This window comes from Centroberyx affinis, unplaced genomic scaffold, assembly GCF_046629955.1.
Source record: "Centroberyx affinis isolate AG114_WGS23_722 - 3 ecotype Tasmania unplaced genomic scaffold, CSIRO-AGI_Caff_v1 ptg004595l_1, whole genome shotgun sequence".
NCBI lineage: Eukaryota > Metazoa > Chordata > Actinopteri > Beryciformes > Berycidae > Centroberyx > Centroberyx affinis.
The window spans coordinates 1-21,342 of NW_027282211.1; the positions used below are offsets into that span (position 1 = coordinate 1).

Here is a 21,342-nt window from a genome sequence, read left to right on the forward strand (position 1 = left end):
CCGATCATTTTTCAACCGAGAACCCGCTTTGTCATGTCACGATGCCAGACCAGAATCAGTCGACTCAGTGGAGTGGGCGGATTCAAAGGTCTGGACCCAGGCAAAGCCTACACCATACAATGCCCCTTTCTGAAAAAAGCAATCACGTCTAGCTAGCCAGGCTATGTTACGCCTGTTATGTCTTCCAATATGCTATCTTGTGCTTTGGTTTCCTTGCGTTTCATTTTGTTGTATTGTACTGCATCATTTTGTTTTGTGACTGATTGTTGATTAGTTAGATCTAGGTAGGCTTGTCTTTGTAAATCCCAGATATCCTTCGAGACCACTATTGTGATGAATGACTATATAAATCAACTTGACTTGAATCCCCTTTGAGACTTGACTGTGATAAATAAACAAGACTAGACCAGACTAAACCATGGTACAATGTGACTAGCTAGCTCCATTTACCAAATTTGAGGAAGAACTAATCAGTGAAATCACCTGCTGTTGTGTTTGGCTGGAACAAAAACCTGCATACACATGGTTGGAGACCACTAACATAGAATCCTATCAAAGACAATAAGGTTTCAGGACTAGAGGCTTGAACCCATAAAAATCTATTAGAGTAATATTGTAGTATTTAGTGGAGTCTGAGTCAACTTTGTCAGAGAAAATTTTTAAAAATAGTTGCCAACATACATGCCAACTTTCCATCGTCATCACAAAAACAACAGGGTTTCAGGCCATAGAGCTTGAAAGCCCTTATGAGATTGAGGTTTAATTCAACTAATGAGATTAGTTTTGTCTCCAGAGCGGCTCAGTCCCAGAAACGTTTGAACTAACACTCCAATCTGTTAATAGAAAGCCAAAGACAGTAATGCTTGCAGAAAAATAAGAGGGATAGCATGTAACCATTGCACTTTCAGATATATAAAAACGATAACAAAATTCAAGAAAGGATAGCGATGGAGGACAGTAATTTCCCTTGAAATGAACAGTTGTCAAAAACACCTGAAATCCTGCAAAAAAAAAAAAAAAATCCATCTCAGCGCTCGATGGGTTTCTCCATCGTTACAAAACCGCTTTACCGGCTAAACCCATCGCATTATCTACGCCTACACAGCGTACGGCCGGGCGTGACCCCGACATTTCCACCTGTAGACGCATCGCTCCAAGATCCGGCCAAAAGCTCGCGAGAACATAAAACGCACAAAGCTTTGAGAAAGTGACGACCGAGGCCATTTATGTAATTGATAGAGCTGAGAGAGCAAGCGGATAGATCAGACAGATTGTCAGGAGAGCATGAGGCCCTTAGAGACTGATTAGAAAATAGGCGACTACTAGAGGAGAGAAGAGCAAGACATCAGAGAAATACATTCTGTCAGTTGGCAGGGTGGGAAACGCATCAAGAAAATGTACTTCTTGTCCTGTGAATTAGTACCATCAGAGGGCTCAATCTGGCTTATTAGAGCTCGTTTTCAAGTGGCTCCGAAATGGATTTTGGCTCCTTTCCCACCCTGGGACTGAAAATGTTTCAGAAGTGAGCTGGGCAGAGAGAACAGAGGAGGGGGAGGGAGGGGGGGGGGGGAGGGGGAGAGGAGGACTGAAGAGAGAGACAGAGGAGGTGAATGCAGAGCTACAGAAGGTTTTATTTGGCATGCTACAGAGGTAATGCAGAATACACACAGGAGAGAGCGAGAGAGAGAGAGACCATGAGAGAGGGGGGGTGGGGAGAATCAAAAAAAGCAGGAAACCAAGTCGCACCTCCCCTTGTTAGAAAAAAATCAGCCTTTAATTGTGCCTCTTCCAAACTATACCGAATCCTTACATTTTAAGATGTAAAAAGTGAGACTAAGATAGAAAATATACATTAACTTATTTTTGAACAAAGAATCTATTTGTATTGACGGAACCTGTGGAGTCAAGAGGTCTAAAGTTGTTTTTTCTTGTTTTGTTGTTTTTTTTTTTTAAAGGGAAGGATGTTCCGTAATGCATCCCCAAAGAAAGACCAAAGTATCAAGGGAATTGATCAATTCATGTTTTATGTCTAAATTCTCAGCATTTTTTTCCTGAAATGCAAAATTATTTCAGTGTTTCAAATGTTTGCGTTTGTTAAAATGAATCAAAGTAAAGGAACACTAAAGGCACATAAACTTTGGTCCAACCGAGTAGCCCTCTCTTGAGTAAACTGTCACATGACAATGAAATCACAGTGGACTCATACTCTGCTAATTGCTTCCAAAGCATGCAACACTCTCTGATTCCAGATCCTAACAGAACTAGACATGCTTAGAAAACCATTGTCACCGACAATTACACCTAACTGCTATAGAAAAAGCATGGAAGGTTTAAAAAACACCTATAAAGAAATATTCAGCCACAAGCCACGTTATGATAGTTCCGCTCGAGAGGGATGAATTGTGAAAATTTAAAACTGGGGGAAAACAAGCTTACAATGAACTTACTTCTGGAAAGATGCAATTCGAGTGACGCTGCCTATCATAGGGTTTTTGCAAAGATTCTTTTACATGTTCTTGCCACATTGACAGAAAAACTGATTAGAATTATGTCTTGTTCCTATTGCTAAACTAAAAGGAAACTGTTGAATACAAATCGAAAACCCTGGAAGAAAAAAAGGCTACACCTAGTTGGTGGCAGAGCTTCAGAAACTGCAATAACGTCTAGATGATGATAAAACGGCTTGCATCCTCGCCAACGTCCAAAACTATCCAATACCAATGTGCCTCAAAAGCATAGGAGGGTATTTAATAAACATGTTCAGCTATAGAAACGGTTTATATTGTCAAGTAAGGCACATAAGTATCTTCTCAACTAAAAAAGAATAAAATGAAGCCTGATCTCCATCAACCTCTCCCTCATGTAGGGGAACAATGAACCAGGACAAAAATGTCTTGCTTGTGATACAAGTGGTTGAAGTATGGAGGTACAGTTTGAGGGGCAGATGATGAGAGGGTCCAGTATCTACACCGTACATTGGTACAACAATGTTTCTTCGTAAGAAAAAAGAAAAGAAAATACTTGGGCTGCAAGTGAAAGGTATCAGTCTCTCTCAAGGAATGACAGGATCAACAACAAAAAAAAATACACCAACAAAAAAAAAAAATTTCAACCAAATCAACCTATCAATCCACCCATCAATATGGTCCCCCCCCCAGTGTCCAAACACAGTCCAAGTAGTTGCTGACCGGCGGCTCGGGAGGCGGTAAAGCCGCGGTATTGTCGGGAGTTTGTGGGTCAGGTTTCTAAATGGTGGACTTGGAGAAGGAGACCCTCAGGTGTTGGTTGCCTCCCATGTTGTAGTTGTGAAGGTCGATCAGGGCCTGGATGGCCTCCTCCACCGTCGACATCTGGAGGAGAGCCATTTTGTGATCCCTGGCAAATGGGAAACGATGGTTAAGACTCGTTTTGGTGGGAGACAACCCAGATAAACACACAAAGGCTAAAACAGACCAAGAATCTTATAGAACTGTAAAGATGGCTTAAAACCTTAATTAGATACTGGTATTTGTTGAGTCCCTTTTAATGGGGACGTGTGACTAAGCTTAATGGAAAATAAATCAACTCACTGGAAAAACTTGAATGCTTTCACAGTGCCACCGGCATTGGAGAACAGCAGCCGCAGGTCGTCTTCAGTCACATCTTGTCTGTTAAAATGAAGGTCAGAGAACAGTTAGAGAGGGCGATCAGATAACAAAGCATCCTTTGGCGGCCACACTGGAGGTCCTCGGCTCTTGCAAACAGCTGAGAACGGCTGATTGCACTTGTTATTCTTTGCACTTACGACTCGGCGTTCTCAATGGTATGGAATAGACATGGTGTTTTCTGTGCTGTTTTTGACTTGATCATTGCATCACCGACACATCTGATTGATTTTGTGTTTAGATAATGTGAGCTTGTTTGGTAGCTAACCATAGTACATGGGATTTAACTATCACTGTCTTTTTGACACATCTGCGCACTAGCTAACATATCTAGTAGAAGCTAGCATTAGTAGTAGCAAGTAGTCGCATCGACATTGGTTGCTTTGCTAAAATAGCTTGCTGGCTAATTACGTAGCCAACAAAGCCCACAACCAACAGTTTTTTCAGGATAACCGAGCTGATTTGAAGACAGTTTATTGTGTCACTTTAACCTAAATCTGAAAACGAATCTATGTTATCAGACTATTCATTTTTACTTCTAACATCACTGAACTGACCGGCACCCACACCATAATCTTATACGTATCTCTTTTTCTAGCCAATATTTGCACACTTCATTTCAAACCTTTATTTAAACTCGAATAACCATTGAGGTTGCCCTCATTTACTATGATGTCGAGTTACAAACAAGTTCAAAGTTTTTACACAGCTAATTCTCCAGTGGACCTCCATGGGGGCGCCAGTCGTGGCTGCTGGAATATTTGCGACATTAACTGCAAAGCCTCTGCAGGATTCCCCAGACGATCCCGACCCGATTCCCCCCGGCTACTCACGGGATGTTGGAGAGGTGGAGGGTGGCGGAGGGCGGGAAGATGTTCTGGAAGTTCTTGGAGCCGGGCTTCTTGAAGCGGTGCAGCGGTGAGTTGGTGAAGTCCTTGGTGAGGCCCTGGTCGTCCAGGCCGTCACGGGGCAGCGCCACCGTCTGGTGCTTAGACAGCGTCACCCGGATGATCTTCCCGTACATCTTCTGGCCGTTCAGGTGGCTCATAGCTGTGGCCGTGGCAAAGAGAAGGACAGCAAACCAACGTGGGTCAGTGGTAGGGATGCCGCAGCTATTCATGTAATAACCGCTTACTGTACTAACTGAACCTAATATCAAAAAAATGCCAACTCATCATGTAATAAAGTGCACATTAAGTAGTAAAATGCTGGATACATAACCAATAAGTTATGTTGTATGTTTACATAATAAACAATTTTTTGATTAATAATGTAATAACTTTAACTTGTAATGAGACATTTTAATGGATAATAATAAAAAAATAGTAATTCTACTCTAAATGATGAAATGGATTTGACAGGTACCCATTGAAACAATGAATACGGTATCTTATTATATGTTGAAGTTGATATTATTCACCCAAAAATTGCAACACACTTTTTTAACGTAATAACATACAGAAAATATAATGACTATAATGACTACAACGTGTTCGCTGCCAATATTGATTCCACGACCAAACATATCTGCCAATACAAGTGCTGATTCAAGCCATTACCATCACTGCACATTAAAGACTTGGATGATTACGGGTGATTATGATGTCTGCGTACCTAGCTGGGCCTGGTTGGCGTCTGACATCTGAATGAGAGCGCTGTCCTTCTTGTTGTAAAGGATTTTCACCCTCTGGACATCCCCATACACCCCTGCATGAGAGCCACAGCCAGGCAGGAGGAGAGGAGGTGAGGTGGAGAGAAAGCAGACAGTCAGGAAAACACAGTTAGCACCGGAGAGAAGGATAATTCAGACAAGAAACACAGAAGAGAGAGAGTAGAAGAGTACACACAAGAAATTAACAGGAGACTTTATAGACTTTAGAGTGAGAGGTGTGTAGAAAGAACAGGTAAAGAGAAAAGAGACACCCTCTAAACAGATAAGTTATCAAGCTGTGTCAGATGGCTATAAATAAAAACAGCATGCAAAAAAATATTTAACCGTGCATTAACATAAATTACTATGTACTGAATCTCAGGGCAAAGGAATAAACATTAACCCAAACCAATAAACGGGGGGGCAAAATGTTTTACAAATTACCAAACAAGCTACTGTGTGCAAACAAATATACATAAGCTGGCAATAATAATAATAATAATGATAAATGTCTCAAAGATAGAGTGGAAACAGAACAACAAAAAGAGAGGGTAGAGGAAAGAAAGAGAGAGAGAGAAAGAGAGAGAGAGAGAGGAGAGAGAGAGAGAGAGAGAGCTAACGATAACATACCGAAGAGGGTAAACAGACTTTGGGGCGTAACCATCTTTAGAGGGAGAGAAGAGCAACAAGCAGCGTGAGACAGGTAGAGAGGTAGAAGAGTCGGAGCGGAGCGGAGGTAGAGATGGACAGATCGATCCAGAACGGAGGTAGGTAGGAGGAATGGTGGTTTTGTTTTTCCCCCCGGAGAGTGATGGAGGTGGTGGGTCATGGAGGAGGAAGCAGGAGGAGGAAGAGGAGGTCATGGAGGGTTTTTTGGGGGGCGGTTAATGTGGGAGGAGGTGGAGGTAGAAGGAGGTTCACAGGGTGGGTTTTTTTTTTTGGGGGGGGGGGGGGGTTTACAAATCCCCACCAACACATGGAGAGCGGAGGATGCAGGGGAGGGAGGTATGGATGGGGGGGGGAGAGGGAGAAAGGGGGTGGGGAAGGAGAGAGCGAGAGAGAGAGAGAGAGAGAGAGAGGGGAGATGAATGGGGAGGGGGCAAATGCAAATTGGGGGAAAAAAACAAAAACAAAAAGTGAGGAGGGGGGGAGGGACAAAAAATAAAATATAGGTCAGTACACTGGAATAATGCAGGTAGTTTGGTCAGAGATAATGGCTTGGATCAATGTTTTCTTTAGTCAAAGAACAGCAAATAACTTGCGCCAAAATGTATTTCACCCTGGACAAGCATGGGGTAAAGGTACATTCATGTCAAAAATCATAATCAAAATCAGCAATATAAAGTCATAACCATGGGATAAAAACAACATGCAGCAGGTCATAAGTCTGAAGATCTACAATCTTTCAGCAGGGGAAAATGGTAGTACTAAGATAGTGTGAAATGCTGAGGGGGGAAAATTAGTTAAGAGACCATGCAATTAAAATTTAGTTTGCAGTACAATTTGGGCATGCAAGAGTTGATGCGAAGGCCACTTGAGTAAAGTGTGGCGTTCACACAAGTCCAAGAGCCTAAGAGAAAGCTTAAGCACAGTATCTGAACATTAGGGGTTCTCCTTCAATGGTTTAGATACTGTCGAGGCTCCAGTATGACACATTCATTCAGAGCCAGAGAGAAGGGGGAGAATAGACAGATGAAAGGAAGAGAGAGAGAGAGAGAGAGGGGTTAGATGAGAGAAATTAGAAACTATTTAAGTCACAGTTTTAAAAAGGCAGAGAAAGAGGGAGAAAAGACAGCGAGCAAGTGTTTCAGAGATGAAGACAAGCGGCAGGTTTTTGTTCCCGAAACCAAGACACAGGTAAGAGATCAGAGAGTGATTTCATATGAGCTTTTCATATGAGCCGAGGAGAGGAGAGAGCTTAGAGAGAAAAACAGAAAAGAGACAGAGTTAGCTGAGTTAGATACAGTTTGACATAAGAGAAAAGGGACGGAAGGGCAGATCATCTGGGAAGAAAAAGAGGGCAGGTTTTGGTGGGGTGAGAGAGACAGCAAATCCCCCTCATTCTTACAGGGATACAATGAGTTTTGACACAAAAAAAATAAAAAATAAAAAGGAAAAAAAAAAAACTGCAAGAACCTGGACATGTAAGGGACACTAGAAAATGCACCAAAGAAAAAGGTTAGACAAAAATAAGACTTGAATATCAAGAGGCCCAGTCCATCTCTTGTATATGCAAAAGCTTTGGATTTCAAAGTGGAACACCAATTGTGATTTTTCCTGTGCCCTAGGATAGTCCAGTGTATATTAGTGACTGCCAGAAGCAAGAGACAATAGTTTGTCTCACCCTCTTAACTGAGATGGCACAATGACTTACAGCTCCACAGAATTAAAGTATAAATAAGTCAAAGAGATGACTGAGAGAACCCAGGGGGATTTTCTGGGGATATGGACTCATTTTCTGGCTCAGATACTATTAGAACGACTATAAAGACCAATTGTGTTGAGTGAAAAAGCTCAAACAAACCTATGGGTCCACAAAACCAGTCTCCCATTCATGGTCAATGGAGCAGCTGTACGTCTTCGTGACATTCCAGACAAGAGTCTTAGTTGGCTGGTTTCTAATTTTGAAAGAGTTTCTTGTACTCACAAAAACTGAACTGTCCAAGACCACAGAGTGCCATATGTAAAATCTCTAAATTAAGTGGTTCAATTGAAGCGATTCAAATTGAGCTCTTCGATTAAATAAGCAAAACAACTGCTGCCGTGGACCTTCTCAATATAGGCTCTACAACAAACACAAGACAATGAAGATGGCAATGGCAGCACAAGGAGGAGGACAATTGGCAATGACCAGTAAAGGAGGAGGGAGTTTAGCCTTAGAGAGTCTTGTGTGTGTGTGTGTGTGTGTGTATGAGTGATTGAGTGAGTGAATGAGTGAGTGTGTGTTTGTGTGTGTGTCTGTGTGTATGTGTTACTGACCTCCTCGTTGAGGTTGCTGACCAGCAGGACCCCGCTGGAGCCCGACTGTCCGGCCAGGGCCACCCTCCCAGCAGCAGCAGCCGCCGCCGCCGCTGCGCTCAGAGGATTCAGGGCTCCTGGTAGGAGGCAGACAGGAAAATCATGGCATGGGGAGCAGCACTTAAACTGGGCCGCAGCATTACAGACGCAGCGCCTTGCTACACTGACACGCAGTACCGCTTAGACCATGAAACTGGGCATGAAACTAACTTTTTAGTCAACCAAAGTGGCATGTGATTTCACCAATTTTACTTCTTAGCTGTCAAAACATCTTTTAAAATAGAAAAAAAAAAAGGTTTGGCTGACTGGCAAAATGAATAGAACTGACAAGGGTTTGACCAATATGGGTTTTTGACAGCTAATACTAATTTTTCTATCTAACTCTTACTAATCTAATCTTTTTGTACTGAACCTGCCAATAGCTGCTATTAAATATCTTCTATTCATGCAAAAAATAAGTAAAAACTATTCAGTGTTTCCACCAGAATTTTATTCTCGTCAGGGTGGAGAAGCCTCTGATACAGCATTTAGACCATGGGATACTAAAACACTCAACCCCAGGATAATGATAATAATAAAAAAAAGCATACTTGTGTGGGATCTGATCAAAAATTAGAATCAGTTCACGTTAAGGGCTTCGCATACACAATTAGTGTAGTATTGATCAATTGTATCAGATTAGAGGTGGACAACACTGACTGGCCGATTCTTACTAAAAAAGGCCAATATTGGCCCGATATCAGCAAACTGATATATTGCTCTAATCCTTGAACTCACCAGCCATAACCACAATTTACTAGTATTTGGCTGTGGGTACTATACCCACAGCCAATATATTATATATATTTAAAACCCTTGCTTAGACCAGGCTGGAGTATAGGCGTTTAAAATGATTAAAGGTGTTTAAGCAAAGCGCTATCAAGACAGAGAGAGAGAAAGACCAAGTAGGAAAAAATAAAAGAGGGATCTACCTGGGATCTTACCGAGCAGGGAGTTGGAGTCTTTGCTGAAGGCAGCGGCCACCGAGGGGTCGAGGCTGGGCTGGCCGTCGCCTGCTGGCAGCTCTGGCCGGGTGTAGTCACGACTCTTATCATTGTTGTACTTGACGTTTAGGTTGACCAGCTTGGAGAAGTCGATGCGCAGCGTGCAACAGGAATTGTAGATGTTCTGGCCATCCAGCGCCTGACGGGGGGGGGGGGGGGGAATCTTATCATACTACGTTCAACTATTACATCTGGTTTTCCAAAGTTCAGATACAAACACGCACCAAGACACTGAGTTGGCGATTAACTGGTAACATGCAAAACAAGATTGTGGTGAGAGCTGTAGTGAAGGGATGACATTCTCACCAGTTTGGCCTGCTGGGCATTGACGGGATCACTGAACTGCAACAGGGCCTGGAACTGATTGTTCTTGGTGAAGGTGATTATCTTCATGACTGTGCCAAACTTGGAGAAAATCTGAGAACACAAAAAAGAAACCAAAGACAAACATTCAAATACAAACATAGATTCTGAAAGGCGCCACCTGAACCCTTTCTTGTTGTGGTTGGTCCTGGGCAATCTTTTAGACAACATTTTGGGCCAAATGCTTCATTTTTTTCCTTTTTATTTAATCAAGTAGTCCCACTGGCAAACTTTCAGCAACATACAGGAACATAAAATTGTATCACAAGCAATCACAATATATGAGATATCATGGCTTTAAAATAATTGAACAAGATCAAGAAATTCTAATTTCTAAGTGCTTTGTAGTTTGTTCCATTTATGAAAAGGTGTACAGTGCTAGAAACGGCAAAGTTCCGTATTTAAAACTGACCAGTGGTGATCTGGTACCACTATTACTGGATTTGAAAACCAGCAGAGGTTTGAGGTACAGGGGTAGTTTCAAAAGTAGAGCCTTACAGATAAATATAATGCAATGCAGTTCTCTTTTCATTGTTAAGGACCAACCAACTTTGATATAAATCACAGCACTCAGTCTGTAAATCAGACAAATGTATCTTGTATAAATAAAAAGCAAAGCACTGTGGTAAACAGCATCCAGTGGCTTCAAAGAAGAAGAGGCAGCATGCGAATACAAAATGTATCCATAATCAAATACAGATGTGGATTGTACAAATGTCTTTTTCCTATTATCAAAAGAGGAGCATGCTTTATTTCTAAACAAAAATCCAATTTTCCCCTCAGCTTCCTCCTCCTGGCAGCACTTTGTTACCTGTTGCAGTACGTCCAGCGTTACAGGATAGAACATGTTGTCGATGATGATCCGCAGCACTGGGCTGGAGGCTGCGGCCAGGGCCTCTTGAACATCTGAGCTGGGTGACCCACCAGACTGGACCGCCGACACCGCCTGAAGCACCGCCTGGGTCCGCTAGGGCCAGAGACATGCTGTCAATCACTGTCACCATCTTAACACTGGAGCACACCAGCCAAGACGGAGCATGGGCCATTTTATTGACTAATAAATATGCAATGAAAGCCAGAATGTCACAGGCATGTCTCTAGACACATTTAATACACACCTGTCACACTGGAGTAACTCTAGGGATGCACTGGGCCAACTATCAAATCATTCCAATTGCATTTCTCACATATCCATTTGTGTGAAGTACAAATAAGAGAAAAATCCTTCTGTTGTTGTGAACGCACTGGAGTGCTATCTAAACAGGCTACTTCAAACAAGTGATGGTTTCAGTACAGAACATTAAAGGTCTCTTCACCAGTGATGTGTATCTGCAATTGCTGGTTACATCTTCCGGAGTGGTGCTTACACATGCCACATATTACACAATGTTGTGTTAACAGGCAATCTCTATGGTTGATCTTTATTGAAAGAGAATATAACATTTTTTAAATGTTTTAGACCTGACATACCTTCCAACACATGCTAGTTAAAATAACATATCTAATACCGCAATATATGCAAGTTTCAGACAATGGATAAACGAAAAATCAGCTGTATGTAGGTCCCATTAGAGTGAGAGTGTTATTGTGTTGAAAAGACATGTTTTACTTTTTTGGTTCAACTGTTGGAGCTCTTTGGCCCTTAGTGTGAATTGGAGAGCAGCGCTCCTGGCAAAATTAAACTACATAAAGCTCTACAGTGACGTAAGCGGTGAAATTTTAAAAACACAATCAATTGCCACAATGGCTAAAACTAAAAAAATAAGAAAATAATAACCAGAATTATCATTTAAAATATTTTCAAACTATAAAGACAGCTCAAAGCACTGGTTCTCAATCATGTACCATTGGTCTGTTAGGCCGGTTCCCCTTACCTGGTTGCCAGCGTCTGTCTTGAGCTCTTTGTGGTTGGAGTACTGGATGAAGACAGGGACGTTGCGAACGTGAGGAGTTACAGTGGTGTAGTAGTTGACCATAGTGATGGCCGCCTCCTCTGTTCCCATCTCCAAGAATGCCTGGGAGGAGAGAAAAGAGAAAATAATGATCCGATTTATTCCCCACCGTTGTCACCATTCATGTTCTTTAATGATATATGGGACTATCCAACATTTTTACTAATATTACTAATACATTTACTACTATTTTCACTAACAATTGGGCCGATATTGGCGTTGTATTAAGTGCTCGGGACGAGCACCTCTATAAACAGCCAGGCTGTGCTCGTTCATTCACGTGCAACGCTTTTTGCAATGTGCACTACTTATGGGAACTACAGTATGTGCTATTTAGACCGTGCAGAGCCCCAAGAGCCCTGCATAAAGGAAATACAGTGTGCGCTCATACACTAGGCAGAATGTAGAAGTAGAAGGTAGAAGTCAATCATGGGGTTCTCGCTGCAGCCTGCAGACATTCACATACCACAAAGTAGCTCAGTAGTGGCCAGGGCTGAGATAAGGTTCCACATCCAAGTGATACTGTAGCTTGCTTGCGATGTCAATGGCAGCACCAGCATTTTATAGTTCTGCATTGGTGGTTCTGCGCATAGACCACCCAAAACTCACACTGGTCTAAGCCTACTTTTTACTATTTGGCAACCTTGCAAGATGTGCTTAAATGTAATATGCTGAATAGAAATAGTCAAAAATGTACCATCCAAGAGTCATATGTTCAAACCAGACAAATTGGAACGGCTGGGGGAACCATGAGACTCTTTGAGGAAGCAGCTACTGCAAACCAACAGTGTGAATTGTAATGAGCTATTGAACCCACTGTGGTGGCAGCAGCGACACTATCAGCCCAAAACAGCTGAGGTCTTCTGGACCTTCAGACAAGGCAGCTGCCAATCGATCAAGACCGGCTGACTCACTGACATTGGCACTGTGAAGCGAACAAAGCGACAGTACTCGAGAGGAATCTGGGGGGCAAATGCCAAGCATCTCCTACCGCCCTCCGCAGTGGATAGACAATAGCCTTTTGGACAGCTTTTGTACTCCATCCATGGACTTGTGTGCATGCTTGAGGTGGAAAAGATGCAGTTCAAGATAGCAACATTGACTATCACCAATGTACTCATGTGGCACAGTAAGGAGTGATGCAGTGGGCTCTTGGCAGGTCATGACAGAAAATCCAAAAAAATGTGGCATTGTTCTCCAAAAAAGCGGCACTGCCTGGAACCCCATTTATAATTTATTTTCCCACCACCAAAATGAGAATGCTGATAGTGCAATAAGACCACTTGGCCGGTCCAAAATGAACTCCATTATTGTGTCAAACTGATGCAAAACCATGGTTTTGTGAGGGCTTCTAAAAAATACCCCCTTGTCCATCCGACTCTTCCACTCACCTGGTTCTTTCCTTTCAGTGTGAGGATGTTGGTGACCTTGCCGAAGGGCAGGCCAAGGGCAATGACTTCAGTCTCCGAGGCCTCGTTGGGCAGTTTCCGGATGTGGAGCACACGGGACGGGGGGGCCTCTTCCACCCTCAGCTTTTTACTATCGCTGCCATTGGAAGTCCCATCTAAATATCAGCATCAACACCGATTAGTTGCACTGATCGATACAATGACAGTCATCATGATTTAACATAGTATTTACATATGTGCATGTGGAACAATGTCTAAGGAATACACCCAGTTTTTGGGAAACTGTCCCCATGGTCAACTTACCCGTCAAATGATGACAACATAAACACCAAAATCATCCATGTGTCCCCGGGAGATTGTTGGCGCTGGTGCTCCATGCACTTCAGCATACAGTATGTTGAGTGATAATATGCCAGTAGTATTATCTCAAAAGTGATAAGATGAGAAATTGTAGGAGCTGTAGAGCTTAACGCTAGTCAATTTTTGATATGCGCCAGGTCTGGCAGTTTTGTGATAAAATTCACATTAAATATGACCAGTGTTTCCCATACATAGACGTATTTGTGGCACACTGTCACAAAATCAAAACGTGGTCAGTATATAGAAATTGATCTACAGCAATATTTAACACTCTGCATCATGTTATGTTCTCTGTCACACCAGACTAATCTCACTAATCTTGCTTGTAAACTCACCTTTCTTCCCCATCCGCTTGTGTGAGAAAGACCAGTAGCATTGTACTCTACCCGACAGAGCTTCCCGTTGTGAAAACAGAAGTGAAACTGTGCTCCAAACTTGCATGCGTTTGTAATGGTGTGTGTAAAAAGTAAGTTGACACTTTTTAGTTATCGGAGAAGTGTGAAACTGCACAGCACTCTGAGAATTAACATGAGTGCAGTGCAAAGACTGGCATATTTCCCCCTTTACCTTTGGATTCTACTGGACACACTGCTGTCACTGTAGTTAAGGACAAGTAAGGCCATCATACATTTAAAATAAGTCGCTGTGCCTCCCTCCAAACGTAGTGGATGAATATATCATTGCTCACCTGAAAGGGTTCCAAAAATAGAACTTGCATCGCTTGCAACTTACATTGGCAAAGTCGAGTTCATGATATTTCATTTTCAAAATGTATGAATCTACAGCCCATATAATAAAAAAACTCTATTTTTTATTTTATTAATGTGTTGTATGTGGCACCACAGCCAACGGTCTACCGGGGACACATGGATGGTGTTGGTGTCTGTATTCTCATAACTTGGCCAAGTTGACCAAAAGGACAATCTCACAGAAACTTGGTATATTCCTTTAACATGGTTCTTATTTTGTTGGCAGAGCATCCAATAGCCCTAGCTTTGTTTGGCTTATCTTTGTGGCTGTGTCACCAGCTCTTTCAGTCCTCCTATATTCTGCAATTTCCTTTGAGATGGTTCTAATCTTATCTACCAAATAGTGAGAAGACATTAAAATGCGCAGCAGCATCCACCATGTCTGTTCCAGTCACGTGCTGTGGTGTGTGGGTGCCCGCCTACTGAGGAGCGTGAGGTTATTCAGACACTAAATACCTCCCATGAGGGAAGAGCCCCACTCGCACAGCCTGTTTCGCTTTTCAAACACCTATTAATCCTTTGATTTCTTTTAATGCCGTCGGATACTGCTGATCAAATGGCTTCATGCAAATTCTGTCAATCCCCTCCCTATTCAGGGGTGGTCGGAACGAACTCACCACTGATACTGCTCATGCCAGAGTTGGGACTGTTGTACATACTCAGCTCATCTGATCCTCTCTGCAGAAAAAAAAAAAAGAAGAGAGAGAGACAGTCAGGCACGGCTGTAAAATAATGGGAAAAACAATTTCCATTTTCCAGACAGCCCCCTCAAAGACAACAATAAAACAGAGCTCTGACAGTTTAAAGAAACAAAAGGAGGGTGGGATAGAGAGGTGGAGGGAGGGGACATAAAACAGCAGCAGAAGAGTGGTCTGGCTCTTCCTTTGCTGGTGTGGGTTTAATCTCGCTGAATTTAAGATGTCAAGATGTGTCATTTCATCCAGAGCTGCTCTGGGTCCCGGAGGGCTCGGTGGAGCTGACGGGCTCCCTGCGCTCTTAAACCTGACTGATGGGATGACGAGGAACCCGGCTGGGGACCCATTACACACACAACTTCCTAATAGCTTCAAACTCCCCCCTCCCCCTTTCTGTCTGACTGAATTTGAACCAATTGTTCTTCTGTCACTAGCATTCTTTATGGTTACGATAAACTAGATGTTGCAGGCCCTGGTACGGCGACACGGCACAAATAAATTGAAGGGTAATAAAGTTGTCTTTGACTTAGGCCAAAATGTGAGCACAGGCTGCCTGAGCTAGAAGAATTTGAGAAATGATTTCTCTCCCAACAGCTGGCAACTTTCCGTTTTGTCTTTGACATGAAATATTGATGAAATAAACAGGGTGGCAAAGACCAGCCTTATCAGAGAAATCAGTGTTTTACGATTTTTCCGTTTCCCTTTGAGGGGGGACTTTAACTTTGTTTTGTGCAGACGGAAATGCAGCTGGCACTCAACAAATCAGGTTAGGTACCCAGAACCACAATGCATTTACACAAGGAAACAAGTTTGTTTGGTTATCAGCCTGGACATGAGCCCTACCCATTTCATTACGGCCATTCTGATGTTGTGAGAGCTAGAAACAGACATTTTAAAGAAATTTGATTGTTCTCAAGTCAACATCGGGGTACAACTTCCTCAAAGGGAATTTAAAATGAAACGTGTCATAATCTTTATGGTGCATGTCTATACAGCACAAGGGGTTCCCCAAATTTTTGAGTAGCCAGCCAGATGGGAAAAGTAGCCAGCTAAGGGATGTTTGCGATGGCAAGATACATTTTTCCGGTGAAGCATTTTTACAGAATTAATAAACAAACCTTAAATATGTTTATGAAAGCATGACTTAAAATAACATAAACATTTTTATTACAGGACCAATGCTCAATTGAAAAATGAACTGATAATGTTTTTGAATTGTGAATGTTTAATGTACTTTCTTAATACCAAATGCATATTGTAGTCTTCTCAGAGCAAGACTGGATCTCTCTCCTGAGTATTACTGCACTCACAGAACTAAGATCCAATAATTATGGAAACATAAATTGGTTTAAATAATGATTTTACATGGTCATGGTAATGAAGCCCCTAAAATGATCTCTTCAGCTAAGGCCTTGTATTTAGCGTTATACTGTAGTTTCAGCTGTAACACTTCAGTTGAGTCCGTCGTTACCATGGCAACCGTTCGACGCGCGTTGTGCAGAGGCTCGGCAGAGATCACTATTATTTTGAAACATCTCCCCTTGCAATTTCACACACAGTTCAGTTCTTAAGGAGAGTGATAACCACATTCCATAACCAAACTCACTACCTGAAAAATTCAGGTAGTATCAGGTATCAATACCTGAAAGATTCAGGTAGTGATACTGAATTTGAGAGCGGATTCGGTTAGTCAGAGTAGTGTGAACCAGAACGGGACTGGACAGCTGGTTGTTACGTGACGTTAAGGCTCAACACTCGTTATTTTATGTAACATCATCATCCTTAATTTGAAAGAGACGGAGGTAAGTGTTGTGAGACATTCTCAATTTTTCTATCCAGTCTGTTTCCTCAACATTGCGGTTGTTCCAGTTCTGCGGCCTTTGGCCCAAATGTTGCGGTTAAAAGTATCAAGTTCCTGCGACGGAAAGAGAATATGACGCTGCTGTCAGTGGTGGTTTGTTAAGATCTGATGGATAAACTGACGCCTCTGGTTACTGGTGTTACTGGTGTCAAACTGAAAATACAGGCGATAGCTGCCATATTGGTCTGAAGTAAACGTTACTGTGGTTACAGACATTATTTCCAGCCATCGTGAGATCGGAGGAGTGGAGTGACTCCCGATACCCGTACAGACACAGTCTGAGTCTAGTCATTTTACTTCAGTCTGCTCCAGTGCAGACATGCGCAGTCACTCATTCAAAAATTCTGTTGTTACTACCAAATTCTGGTAGTGTGAACATTTAGTGACATTCAGTTATAAAAGCAGCCGGCCAGACAGAGGTGAGCAGCCGGCGCTTGGGGAACCCCCTGCAGCACTATCTTCAGGCTGAGCCAATTCTCCAAGCTAGATTTTTCATACTTCTATTTTATAGTATCTAAAACCATTAACTATGAGTGGATGAATTAGGTCTAAGATGCCCAAGAAGAATTAGGCACGAGATGAAATTAACTGGGATGCAGGACTGGGATGTAGGACTGGGATGTTCTTGCTATAGGACACAATGACTGGGCTAATACTGAGACATGTTTCTATATGCACTAGAAATGTTCAAGTTTAGGCTGCTGTCTATGGATTTAACAGGGTACTAGGTAAGGCTGTTCAATTCACCCCCTTGAAAAAAAAACCCAAACTATCTATTGGACACAGTTTTCCTTGAATCCAGCCAGGAGTATATACTTAGTGACCCACAGTCACTATGGGCCTCATTGAGGTCCTCGCTGAAATTCCAAGGCCACAATGCTCATGTGATTTGTGCAGTAGAAGCTATAAGCAAAACACAACTTTAATTGGACTTTGAGAAAAAGGGGCAACATGGAGGGTGAAGAGTTGAATGAATTTGAAGCTCACCTTCACGCCAACTGCAACATCACTGATGCTGAAAGAGAAAATAATATGAATAAATTTTTAATCTGGTCAAAACTAACAGATTTAATTAGAAGAAAATGACAAAAAAGCAATACAAAACAAACAAAAAAAAGAAGTAATGTAGAGAATATACAGTATAGAACAAATATATCCTTGCGGATAAACAAGCCTCTGATGTTGCGTACCCTTCCTTTGAAAGAAACAGCTTTTTAGACTGTTAATTTACTAACACTTATTTGATTGGAAGCAACTTACATGCTAATAAACCAAAACAAAATTTTGTTAAGTGAAAGAACGCAAAAAGCAAACAAAAAACAGTGATGTTACTTACGCGCAATAGCGTACAAAAAGTTAGTCTAAACACAGCTCGATTTTTTTATAAGTTTCCACTTATTCACACTGCATATACTTTATGTTTTGGTATATTTTGATTTAATCTCTGTATTCCATCACCATTTCATTCATTTGTTGTATCTTTGTGGCCTGAACCATTTATTTATTACATTTTATTTTACTCAAGTATTTACTACAACTGTCTTACCTTATTGTCCTGTAGTACTGATCTATCAGCTGCTCAGTCTTCTATTTATCTTGGTTGTGAAGCACTTTCATTGTTTTGAAAAGTGCTGCATAAATTAAGGTCTTTATCAATATTATTATTGTTACCATTTGCTGCTGCAAAGGCCCAATTTCCCCATGGGGTCATTTATGTTTAATCTTATCTTAGCGTTAGCTCATGTTTCAATTCAACCCCAATGAATGGCCATCCTACAGACTCAAAATGACACACCCTTTTATAGTTGCACATTACGGAAATAACAGGCTAATATAATGCACTATAACCAACTCGAAATTACACTTCAATTTCGTACAATTAGCATCAACTAAAATGGTAACTAATAATGTTAAGATATAGAACGTTACGTGTTTGCTCTAGGTTAGTTATGTTGGCACACATTGGTAAAAGCAGGCTACAGCTAACGCTAGTCAAAATATCCAGCAAATACACTGGACCCGCTTGGTTAGCTAAAGCTACAGTAAGCTACAACACAAAGGATCAACGTCTTGTAATGTAGCTTAGCGGTTTGCTAAAACTGACTAGCCTGTTTGGTAGCAATCTGCTATAACAAAGGATAATACTGGACTAATAACTAATGGACCCCGTAACTGTATTTTAATGAGTTTTCGAAGCACGCAGCCATTCAGTTCAAATGATTTTCTCGAAAACAATAACATAGCTAACGGCGAAAACGGCGGCCGTTAGCAAGCTAGCTAAGTTACTTCCTTCATTATAGAGAGCGCGTGGCTATGGAAACCCGTTAACGCTGCTGAAAGCTAACGACACCTCTTCAGCTTTTTATAAATTGGCCTATTCAGTTTTAATGCGCCATAATCTAGGTTAACCAAACGTATGCCAAAGGAAATGTAGTAAACATCGGTGATAAAACATTACCCGTCCATTTCTGTAGAGATTTTCTCCGCTTTGACTCCGCTTTCGGTCCAGTTTCTCGTACCGACGGCGCACGCACACACACGACGGCAAAATGGAGGCAAACGCTAGTTACGAGACGAGACGACGGCGGAAATGGCCGGAAAGTTACGAAGCATTGAGCTCGGCGCGCTGTTGTGGTCGTACACAGGGCGATTGCTGCCTTCATGTACGGTCGGAAATACCGGAATTACGTTTAGCACACACAAATAAACCCAACCAATTGCTAAATACAACAAAGATAGCGGGAATTTTCTATGACACTGGCTTTCAATCATGTGCCATCGAGGCAGAAGAGTGTGCAGGTTTTCATTTCATCACACTACACCAGCTGATTTCACTGAAACACATCTTCAACCAAAGGGGGGAGAAAATGAATGATTTGATTGGAATAAAAACCTATCTACTCTTTGTCACAATAGCACCTGGTTGAAGACCACTGTTCTATAATCCCAGAGTTGCTGAGATGTAACTGTTTAGGGTGGAGAACATGGGCATGGAGAAAAGACAATGGTTTTCGTAAAAGTTTTGCAAGTACTTATGACTGCCAAACTCGGAGCTTACAAGGAGTACATGAAGGCAGCATTATTCTGGATGGTTTGATAAACTGGTGGTTTTAAATAGGCCAGGGCATTTATTTTATAGATCTAAAAGGATTTAGGTTTTGATTAAGAAAGATTTGAGGACTGAAACAAGACTTGCATGGTTAATCTTTAGGCAGTATTAAATTTGTGGAAAACTAAATGATGTGTTTATCAATTTCAGTGTCAGAAACCAAGCGCTTTTTCTCAATATTGTGTTCTTGTGTCCTCCATGACACGTCCATTCACACAATATCTAAACAATCCAAAACAAACGAATGCGAGGATGGAGGAGGCATAAAGATTCCGGGAAGTTTACTTGCCAGTCAAGGATGCATCAAAACACCCCATCAAAAACGGGAGCATATCTATGTTCCCAGGGTCCTATGTTCCCCAGATTTATATGGCACATAATGGGAATATGACAAAGGGTCCTATGTTCCCAGGGTCCTATGTTTAACCCTAAACCCTAACCCTAACCCTAACTAACCATATTAAGCGAATACAGAGCTGGGGAACATCTTTTTCAGGTTTTAGGTTCATAGAGCATTATGTGCTATATAGAGTGGGGAACATAGGACCCTGGGAATATAGGACCCTGGGAACATAGGACCCTGGGAGAGCACATATGTAGAACTGGGGAACATAGGACCCTGGGAACATAGGAATGACTCCAACCGTCCAAAACTAGATCACACCGCCAGTAACACACTTTCACCACACAACAATCTGTGCTGCAGCAGAGGAAAATAGTTGTGTGATTTCCTGTGTGCGTAATGGCGGAATTGTGTTATGTTTAATCTCAACTCCCCTGTGGAGCCTACAAATGACATTTTTGGAGATATTTTGACAAACCCCATTTGGACTCATTGTTAGACTAGAGGCATAGCAAGAGCTGTTGTTTCAACCAACAACAACAGCCAATATTGTTATTTTATATAGGTCCAAAATTGCAGAACTTATCCTTTAATAGATTGCGCGGGCAACATCAAGCACACAGTCCATCTCAAACTGTAAGGAGGCATCTCTGTGCTTACTTTCATGAGAAGATTGTTCTCTCCAAGACAACTTGGGAAGTACTTTCTCCACAAGGTCCACAAGTAGCGACTTAGCATTCTTGGCATCTGATAAACACCTCTGTTGTGAGTGTGTTGGGGGGGAATCTAGACCAGTGATTCTCAACCTTTTTCATATCCAGGACCCCCAGTTTAGTCCGCATTAGGTCCACAGACCCATATTTGACGAGAGTTTTTCTCTCTGACCCAAATCTGAGAATATTTTTATTGTTAGATATGATTTTGTCCAGAATTCCATAATCATCTGTATTGTAGGTAGAGAGATAACAGAGAAACTATGATCAGAACAGTCATTCTTCTACATTCTCTAATTGCGTTCACTTCTTATAAATGAAATAATGGTGAAGTTTAACAATTCATCAATTTGCTGGGGACCCCCTGGAAGCCCCTCAAGGACCCCTGGTGGTCCCCGGACCCCACGTTGAGAACCACTGATCTAGACCATT

The 21,342-nt window shown here is 41.9% G+C and overlaps 1 protein-coding gene across 6 annotated transcripts; it reads right to left on the minus strand.

Annotated features, from left to right (window-relative positions):
- Nucleotides 1-651: 651 nt before the first annotated feature.
- On the minus strand, nt 652-19,291 carry LOC139665486 (polypyrimidine tract-binding protein 2-like). Of its 6 annotated transcripts, none has more exons than XM_071544513.1 (14): nt 19,204-19,291; nt 17,733-17,760; nt 14,810-14,867; nt 13,063-13,235; nt 11,594-11,734; nt 10,531-10,686; nt 9,663-9,773; nt 9,285-9,495; nt 8,275-8,390; nt 5,926-5,959; nt 5,259-5,351; nt 4,478-4,694; nt 3,570-3,647; nt 652-3,375 (listed from the first exon to the last, which is right to left on the minus strand). In XM_071544513.1, the coding sequence occupies exons 1-14, from the start codon at nt 19,209-19,211 to the stop codon at nt 3,246-3,248; spliced, it is 1,554 nt and encodes a 517-aa protein (XP_071400614.1). In that variant the 5' UTR covers nt 19,212-19,291; the 3' UTR covers nt 652-3,245. The 6 variants fall into 6 exon arrangements, with proteins under 6 accessions (XP_071400614.1, XP_071400615.1, XP_071400611.1 ...); XM_071544514.1 differs by having other exon boundaries at nt 10,531-10,647; nt 14,807-14,867; XM_071544510.1 differs by having other exon boundaries at nt 9,297-9,495; nt 14,807-14,867.
- Nucleotides 19,292-21,342: the final 2,051 nt, after the last annotated feature.

What these genes read in the sequence shown, in the direction of transcription:
- LOC139665486 (XM_071544511.1), bottom strand. An exon ending in ATGCCCAGCAGGCCAAACTG is followed by an intron (nt 9,496 to 9,662) that starts GTGAGAATGTCA and finishes CCCCCCCGTCAG; the next exon opens with GCGCTGGATGGCCAGAACAT. An exon ending in TCAGCAACCTCAACGAGGAG is followed by an intron (nt 5,960 to 8,274) that starts GTCAGTAACACA and finishes CTCCCTCTAAAG; the next exon opens with ATGGTTACGCCCCAAAGTCT.